Below are 9,329 nucleotides of genomic sequence, written 5' to 3'. Positions count from 1 at the left end.
ATAGCATTTAAGTCCTATAATAGGATGCCTAGACCTGTTTTTATTTTTATTTTTTTTCGCCCTGTCGCTTCATATTTTTTTCTGAAAAAAAATCTGAGAACCAACAAATTAAATTGGTGTGGCCTTAACACATGTAACAGAAGAACTGAGGGACTGAGTGAGGGTCGATACTACCACAAACCTACTCTTAGAAAGAGCACTTATGCCCATAAAAAGTCATTCAAAATTTCTAATTAATACAGTGAATACATCAAATATCTCCAGTCTCACCCTTCTGCCCAGGTTTGTAGATGGGCTTGTCTGTAGAGATGAAGGTAGAGGTGGCCTTCTTGGAAATTTTGACACTTTTCTCATCTTTGAAGTCGTACGACGACCCCTTTCCATACACCGACAGCTTTGCTTCCTTGTCACTGGAGACAAGGGGAACCTGCGGACAACAAATTTTTCCAGTTTTCCAGCTAGAAATTATGAAAGAATGACAATCATATGTAGGAAGGATTTTTGTTGAATTTAACAGAAACAACTTATGCCTTGAACCTTGAATGATCTGAACTAAAAGTAGTAAAAGGACAAGTAGTGTTTATACACTGTGACCTCTGTCATCATTGTCAGTCACATGATTCAAAGCTTTCAAGGTAATTAGTATAACATTAGTACACCCTAAAACACTAGCCAAACCCTGCTGTGTCTTTTCTGAGCATATCCCTGTTGCTAGAGTTGTAAAGCAATTATCAATTCAAATAGTTTAGATGATGAATTCAACTTGAGGCCAAATGTACAATAACAACTTTGACAAGACGATTTACTTAACATGCTGGACTTTGCCCTAAACCAGTCAAATGTCAAGGAATATGGCTTTCAGCTCGATTTGATTTGAGCATCAACATTAGAAATCATATAAGTTGAGAAAATACAGATGTTTTTATAAAAGGATTTCTAATTACAAAAAGATTACACTTACAAAATAACTTATGCTACTGATAAAGTAACAGCTGGGATACATGTACACTGAACAGCAAAACTGTATTTTGGGAACCCATCCAATAGAGTTGCCTATGGGGAGTATGGGTTCTTACGATTCAATTCAATGGAAAAAAAATAAGCGGAGAATCTGAGAACGAGATATGCAACTGGAGTGGCCTAGGTGTCAAAATAGAAGGACCTTCACTTGGGACTGCGATATCCAAAGATCAGAGGAGAGTCAGAGATAACATACTGTGGCTGAAGCTGGTGTGTTATGCCGAAAGGCGGTTATACCGGCTATACAGATACAGATACTAAAATTTAAAAGAAATAAGCTACCGGTACTTGAAATGAAATTTACACTTTTGTATGGTTCAAAATTGAGCTCTGATAAAGTCAGCAATCAACGTCAAGGTAATACTAACCTTGAGCTTGACACATTTGTCTTGGCCCTGTTTAAGCACATCAGTCACCGTGGCAGGCTCAAAATCATCTTTCGATGACAGTTCAATTGAGACCTTCACATCATCCTCTATCTCAAACAGTGAGATACACACAGCCTCCTCAGTACCAGCCTGCAGAACCTTCGGGGACAACACAAGGTATCTGAAACAACAGAGAAATTAGTGATTAGTAGGAAATCAAGGATACACAATAGGTGTGAAATAAAAAGTATTCATCCCTCGTCTGGCACATTCTACTAGTCTGGTGTTACCTATTCTTCAACAGCGAATCCTGATTGGTTCTTGTCACAACTTTACCTGATGATAAGTCATGGTTAAGCTGAGTCATAAAAAAGAAACTTGTTGTAAACAAACACTTTCCAGTAAGTTTTAATTAATCATTTCATGAGAAAACCATTTGGTGGCTCCTGTGATTGTTTTTGTTACCATTACTCGAAGGAAATATGACACAGTTGAAAAGTTGTCTGACAAAAAATATTGCAGCTGATAGTACTGTAGCAGTGCCATTGGTTTGAAGGGTAAAATATATAACCCAGCTTTTATATAGCATTTATAGTCTCCAGACAACCAATGAGGACTTTAACAAAGCCATGGTGTGATTGCCCAAGGGTATATGGCTGTTGACCAATGGTATCTAGTACTCTTCTGTAGTGAACTGATTTTCCCCCATACTTTTCTGGCCTTCCAGCCAACCATGCTATATGCTTTCAAAGAAAAACAAGTCTAATTTCTAAACTGATTTGAGATGATTTGGAAAAATAGCCACAGCCGACACAATAAATTAATAATGGCATTTCGGAGATTTCCTTTTTCAGATGTACAATTTGTTCTAATTGGTACTCGGTATCCTTATGTATGGAGGTCTGAGTAAAGTAAGTGTGAGAAAACTTGTAAGAGTGGTGCTGGGGTCATGATTTAGCCCAGGCAGGGTAATCTCCAAGCAGATCTTTTGACAGTATCAAATTGGCCAGTCTGTATCCATGGGGAAATGGATACAGACTGGCCAATTTGATACTGTCTTACCCCCACCAAAAGATCTGCTTGGAGATTACCGGCAGGGTACAGACCACTGTGGGTACAGACTAAAGAGTAAAGTCCTTCCAACCAGCCCTGTAAACAGGAAGCCGTTCCCGAAACAATGGATGGTAAATCAGACGTTCCCAATACACATCGTGGGTAGGACTGGCACGCCAGCTTCCTGTGTTCTTCTCTTTCGCTCCAGTTCCATCCGTACTGTTAACTCTAAAACATTCTTTGCTAGCCTCAAACATAGACAGAAGGTTTCAAAGGGAATGAAAGAGACAAATAGTTGTGAGATGGTGAACCGTGGTTTTGTCGTGGAAGGAGAATTACCCTTAGCATCACATTCGTGCAAGATGCAAACTGCTGATGTAGCATGTTCACGGGTCGCGTCGTGCTGAGCTTGTTTTCGAGAGAAGGAAAATTTGGCTCGTCGGCAAAAACAACTGCGCAGCTCGTGTGTTTGGCACTGTCCTGGGAATACATGTGGACTTTAACTTAGTGCTACCTGAAAACAAGACACAGGGCGCTCTTCGCAAATTCTGAAAACGGTGCGTGTTACGAACTTTTACTCAGCTGCAGTCTGCATGATACAACAGAACGCAAGCTGTGCGATAACGTTCACACATCGCGATACACACAGAAAAGTGAATGTATCTCTTACCTTTGGGCCGTCGCCGATGCAACAAGCAAGGAAAGTACTGTAAACACCGCGACCTTCATAGCTTCATTCCCTCCTGTCGCCCTCCCAAACTGTAAAACAGCCTGCTGCAATCTGGCGTTATCAGCAGCTTATCAGCTTTTATTGTTTTTGCGGGTGTCCGCTTCACCCACCAAACGAAGATATGACTGCGCGCACTATCTTTCGGTAAACTTTTGATAAAGCCACATCGTGTATACCATTACCAATGAGGTACAGATGTGAGGAGTTTCAATACAGTGAATGGCAGAAATGTAGTTTTTACATTCTATTTTTGGCGCTTGTACGGTACGGTCGGTAAATCCGCATTATGCGGATGAATAAAAAGCAAAGTTTTAAAGTGAGGAGGTTTATCGTGACGTCACCAACACATGTGCTTGACCAAATGATGTTTGGCAGAGGCGGGGCTTACAATAGCAAATCTCAGCGCCATCCGAGAAACCGGCGGAAAATACCGGACAGAACCTGATGAGTGATGAAAACAAAATGCATATCAAAGTGAAGTGAAGCGCTAGCGGTGTTACATGCGAAAAGAATCATCTGATATGAAAATCCCAATCAAGACTGCCGTTGAAAGTAGGGAATAGCGCATGTTAATTTGAATAGCCCTATATTTCCAATATTTTGGCGACATAAACCTCTGATGTATTTGTAGTATTAATTAAATTAATGTCTATGTAACGTTACATATCTTATACAGAACTTTCTCTGGATGCAGTCTTATTTTCCCCAATGTTAGTCAGTCAACCAACGTATATATGTAGTGGGGTTGCGCTCGATGTTATCCGTACACCCGCCCTTCACAGATTACAGGCCCTTTACCTATACGCCTTCAGAAACTGTTGGTAACTTCGGGAAACATAAATCTTGGTGAAAAATAATGGGCTGTGGCTACACTCACAAAACGATGTGGTTACAATACACGCTAGTGTCAACTTGATTAATATTGTCAGGTAGTTGTGAGAGTGGGGCGGTTTTCGGAAATCCGAAGGAAAAGTTCATATGAGGTCATTCCTAGTACCAAGGACTCCTCAGGCGTTCTGACGTCAGTGATGTTAGTCATGATGAGCCTGGGCCTGATTTTCGGCGAGGGGGAGTAGGTTGTACGACTTGGCACCACCATCAACAACAAGCACAGACAGTTTCCTGGTTTCCTAGAATGCGGCATTAATCTAAATAGGTAAAACAGCAAAAGAACACAACAAAACACGTGGTTTGAATAAAATTGCTTCCAACATGAACCTGCGTGGGAGGAAGCAAGCCGGAGCATTGTGTATGCGTGATAATCTCCAACCAGATCCCTTTTCGATGGCAAAAAGACATCAAATTAGCCAGACAGTACTAGTATCCATTAGCTAGAGAAAGTCGCCAGCCACCGACGGGTGGGGGTACCGAAAAAAAAATGGCCATATGTAAAAAGCTAACGATCATTCCCCCACAACCTCTGCTTGGAGAGTATGTGCTTGACTCCATGGCCGGAGTTTGCAGTTTGTACCAAAGGTATTTCTCAGTTTGCTTGTTGTTGCCTGAAGAGTTGTGACCCTGACCCCACCGCGTACGATGTTACACACGTGATACGTCAGGTGTACCAACATTTAATGGTGAGGCAGTCTTGGATGTGGGACAAAGTTCGGCTGTCTTGTGGGCATCGCGGGCGCCGTCAGTTCTACCAAGCCAACATAAAATCGCGCCACCAAAATAAAAGCGATCCGGCATACTATAGTCTCTACCAGACTAAGTGACCCTATTATAAAGGGACCCTACCAGACTATTTAAACTACGCTGGCTATATATATATAGGAGAATAATTGCCAGGGGAATTTAGCCTGTAGGTTTGGTTGGCCGCGCAGTTAGAGTTGGAGGGAAAGAAACTACCTCTCCGCGGCAGGACTCTCTTGGCCAATTTTACTGCCTTGGCTAGATCCGGCATATGACAGACGTCTATTTCTTCCAAAATATGTCGGAATTTACTAATTTTATCACGAACTGGAGGTTGTTCACTAGTGCATCCTTGGATCTGGCAAATCCACCAAGGCTATCCTACATCTGTATCTAGCACAAGAGGGATTTTCTCTAAATAAAATATAGTGCCTCTATACCATTACAAAGATACACTAATTCACATATAATTGTCCTTTTCCCACAAAGTAATTCAAATTACGACCTATAGTTGAAAAAAAAGGTCCACACTTGCCATGTAATATTATACATGTACTTTAATTGAAGACAAAGGATACCCTTACAGTAGACATTATCTTTAGGTTACTTCTTTCTACATTACTTGTCATAACAATGCTACCACCAGCGCCATAAAGTTTTGAAAGAAAACTGCAATGGTCAGCAAAACCAAGAAACTAGAGTTTTCAGACTTCCAGGCGGGTTTTTCCGTTTTCATGAATGTATTGGATCTGTGGAGGAGCCTGTATGATGTAAATGATGTAATCTAGGTGCCTAAAGGTGTCACAGCCTAAGGGTATTCCTGAATGTGGCATGATGAGAGACAAACAAAATGTCTGCCAAGGGGCATCTTTCATTATATTTGCAGGTCCCCCTATGATGTCCCATCATTGACTTACTCCATCAGTCTCATTTTATCTGTAATACTAATAGATCGACTATCATGAGTCCTTACAATAAAGTTACATCCAGGTTAGTATGATGATGTGTGTCATCTTACAGCCCCCTCCAGCATCTTCAACATGTGGCTCTCTATCACCTGTTGGACTGTGGGATTTAAACAAGTGGAACCACATTAATCCAGTAGTATTGCCTGCTTTACTATACTCTACTAGGCTTTGGGAGACGGCTGGAAAGAGTAGAAATTGGCCAAATACAGGGAGGTAACATGCCGAGGGAGTTGGTCAGCTAGCGAGTACATTTTGCAGCACCCGGGACGTTCATGTACACTCTAGCAGACCAATTACCCTGGCATGTTATCTCTCTATTTGGCCAATTTCTACTCTTTCCAGCCATCTCCCAAAGCCTGGTAGAGGCTATTACCTGCTAACCTCCAAGAGGTGGGTTGATCCACATAAACATACAGATTAAACCTCGCTAAATAAATGTGTCATGTTTATCAAAATCAATCCAGAATTGGCTTCAGCAGAAATCTGGGTCAAAATCTCCTGTGCTGGCAGGGCAAAACAGACTATCAGGTACTAGTGCGCATTGACAAACCTCAATTCATTTTCATGTAATTTGACCAACAGGAAGTTTAAATCATACACCTTTCAGTGCTCTATCAGATGAGTGTGTGATAAGTGAGTTCACCTGTTTTGTGTCCCAGTGCAATAGCTAACCCCAGTGGACTCTGTCCGGAGTCTGTCTCCACAGTCATGTCTGCACCGTGGCCTACAGCAACAATTCATACACGCACACACAAAATCTCAGCATTTCTCTCAAACAGCAAAACAGTCAATGCAGTAACTGTTAAATCATGTGTACAATATATTGGACGGTAATCAATCAAATAAACTGCCAAAAAATCCTTGCATTCATGGCATTGAGATTCAGTGATCCAAGTCATGTTTCCTGCTGAATTTCTCTCAAATCTCAGTTAACAACGTCCAAAGTGTCCGTCACAATTGTTATCCAGTGAATAACTGACTGCAGCTGATGTCAGGGTCCCCGCAGCAGTATAATCAATTACATGTTCAAGATATCTGGGACCATCTGAAAAGAGTTATATACCTGTGGTGCTTTTAATAAGCCTATAATATTAAGTAAGCAGTTCAGTGAGCTTCAGGCAATGCCTTATTTGACTAAGGTAGAATTGGTTATAGATAACCAAGCAAACATAAGAGGATTTATAGTATACACTGGTTAACTTACACAGTAGGAGCTGTACACACTTTGGGTGATTTGCATGGATGGCATACAGTAGAGGGGTTCCTCCATTCTGAAACATGAAGGGGTCTGAGTTACATGTACTTCAACCAGGACATAAAACATCATCTCATGGGGATGACTAAGAAAATTGGTAAATTTTACCACTGATTCTTCAGGTGTAAATTATTTATTAACACACTTACTGACAGTGGTTCATAGAAGTGTCAGTTTGAATATCGGGTTGAGAAAGAAACAACATGTCAGCCAATTAATGTGTCAATCTTAACCAGGGCCCTCCTTGGCAATATCATTTAAAGGAAAGGAATTTTCATCTGTAAGCTATTTAGAGTTTGGCAAGTATGTAGCCAAGAAGGAAGTTTCTGTTTCCTTTCATCAAACTTTGGGCGGGCTGCCAGGCCCCTTCTTGACAGACTAGCATTTAAACACACAACATATTTGTCACAATTCAGGCAGTATCAGCAAAACAACTCTGCCATCTGGTATCATTTAAGGCACACTAGAGTTTGTTTTGTGACATATATCTGCCACTTTGAAAAAGAAAACACATAACATTCCCCATCTTTTACTCTCTCAGTTACGTAGCCACAGGCTGTAAGGGGCAGTCTGTATGCTACCTGCTGTATGTACCCCTGAATATATTATTAGATGTTCCTAAGCAAGGGATTATTTCTTCACTTTTCAGTTCAGTGGATATACTGATGAAAAAGGTGTAATGGAGGTTGATGATACTACAGTTTGAAAGGTGATGTATCAATCAGTTCTACACAGCCTGACATTACCTGTTTATTTGAGAGTTGAGGTCATCTTGTTTTCCCACCTAATCATGACATGGGTGGTTACTAGTATGTCTTGAAGGAGCACCTCATTTGATTTATAGAAGTGAAGAATTGACTGCATCATTCTCACCCAGTCGAAGGCATTGACATTAGCTCCAGCCTTCAGCAGTGCCTGCACAATCTCTACATGTCCTTTACAACAGGCAAAGGACAGGGCAGTCTCCCCCTCCCTGGTGGCTCCATGCACACTGCCCCCATTCTCCAGCAGGAACACAGTCACACCCACTTGCCCATGGGACGACGCCCACATTAGTGACGTCAATCCATTCTCATCCACTTCATTCATGTCATAGCCTAGAAATGGAAGGAGACTGTTTGGTAAGTTTTACTTCACTGACTTTTGAGTCAAGTATGGTCTAACTTCATAGCATGGACCTATACGAGCAATCGCCATGACGCCATGGTAGGCAAAACACGGGTGACGGTTGGTTGATTTGCCGATAGTTTGCATATGTCTTCAAATGATTTGCATGTACATAATTTGCATGTGTATATGATGTAAACAAAACAGCGATCGCTCGTACGTAGGCACTACTTGGCTACCAACTATGTTGTTCATTCGTCATTTGTCAATTAATATTCTTATGGTAGTATACTAGGTCCTATAATAGGCAGACCATAGTTGGTTTAGACAATAAGGTTATAACCTCCTTGGTTTGGGGTACCCATACAATGCCCAGGTAATACAACAAACAGAAGTTAAAGCACCATGAGAGTACAGATTGTGTGAAAATTTTAGGGGAAAGGAATTTTCCAGTCAAAAATGATGCACATGGAGTTATCATAGCTATTATTATTATTATTATTATTATCATCTATATCTTTGACACAATAATGACTTATATTGTCGGAAAGAGGAAACTCAGTAGGTACATGTGTAATCAAGTCAATCATATATAAAGAAAATCCCATGGTTTGTGGTGGAAGAATTGGAGAATTGTAGGCAGTGATTGATTTGCCAGCAGTTGCTATTCATAACAGAATGTGGAAGGACAAACATGTAACACCACAGTAAAGAATACAGCCAGAAAGCAAATTAAAACTAGAAAGGCCAATATTTGCTTTGGAGCAAATACAGCGATGGGTTCACCACATTTTACCACATGGCAGGGAAAGAATGAGAAACACAAGGGAAAACAATGATTTACATTGATATAACTATAATATGAAGTAAAATACAACTAAAACAACAGTTGGATAGCTATTCCCTACTTTATTGGTTAGGATTTTTAATTGCATAATGCAAACTGTTGATTTTCAAAATAAAAAAAAAAACGTACCATGCCCGGCATTCCAATGCTGGAGCAGGAAAGCTTGAAATACCTACCAAAACACTTGAATACAGACATACTGTCAGTATGGAAATGCTTCTGTGCAGGTGTTAATCAAGTTAAATCCCAACAGCCAATCAGCAAGAAGTATAGAGGAAAGCTGCATGCCTATTGGTTGATGCCCTGCATTCCATTGTGATGACTCATATGCCCAAACGTGGTAAAC

At 40.8% G+C, this 9,329-nt stretch overlaps 2 protein-coding genes across 3 annotated transcripts in view; both read right to left on the bottom strand.

Annotated features, from left to right (window-relative positions):
* LOC109462996 (murinoglobulin-2-like) overlaps nucleotides 1-3,433 on the bottom strand; it is a 34,738-nt gene extending 31,305 nt beyond the window's left edge. Inside the window, exons 1-3 of the mRNA XM_019759645.1 lie at nucleotides 3,112-3,433; nucleotides 1,389-1,569; nucleotides 271-427 (exon numbers count right to left, since the gene is read on the bottom strand). Of these exons, the coding sequence (XP_019615204.1) occupies nucleotides 271-427; nucleotides 1,389-1,569; nucleotides 3,112-3,170 (397 nt within the window). The 5' untranslated portion in view covers nucleotides 3,171-3,433. The remainder of the gene's footprint in view (nucleotides 1-270; nucleotides 428-1,388; nucleotides 1,570-3,111) is intronic.
* Nucleotides 3,434-5,345: 1,912 nt separating this feature from the next.
* The window catches only part of LOC109463038 (ankyrin repeat family A protein 2-like), a 6,408-nt gene continuing 2,424 nt past the window's right edge, over nucleotides 5,346-9,329 (bottom strand). Inside the window, exons 3-6 of one of the 2 annotated variants that reach the window (XM_019759720.1) lie at nucleotides 7,903-8,126; nucleotides 6,979-7,045; nucleotides 6,418-6,498; nucleotides 5,346-5,871 (exon numbers count right to left, since the gene is read on the bottom strand). In XM_019759720.1, coding sequence (XP_019615279.1) covers nucleotides 5,816-5,871; nucleotides 6,418-6,498; nucleotides 6,979-7,045; nucleotides 7,903-8,126 — 428 coding nt within the window. In that variant the 3' untranslated portion in view covers nucleotides 5,346-5,815. The other variant, XM_019759721.1, reaches the window with a different exon arrangement.

Source organism: Branchiostoma belcheri, unplaced genomic scaffold (genome assembly GCF_001625305.1).
Source record: "Branchiostoma belcheri isolate BF01 breed outbred unplaced genomic scaffold, Haploidv18h27 scaffold121, whole genome shotgun sequence".
NCBI classification, from domain to species: domain Eukaryota; kingdom Metazoa; phylum Chordata; class Leptocardii; order Amphioxiformes; family Branchiostomatidae; genus Branchiostoma; species Branchiostoma belcheri.
This window is presented reverse-complemented; position numbering and strand designations above follow the sequence as displayed.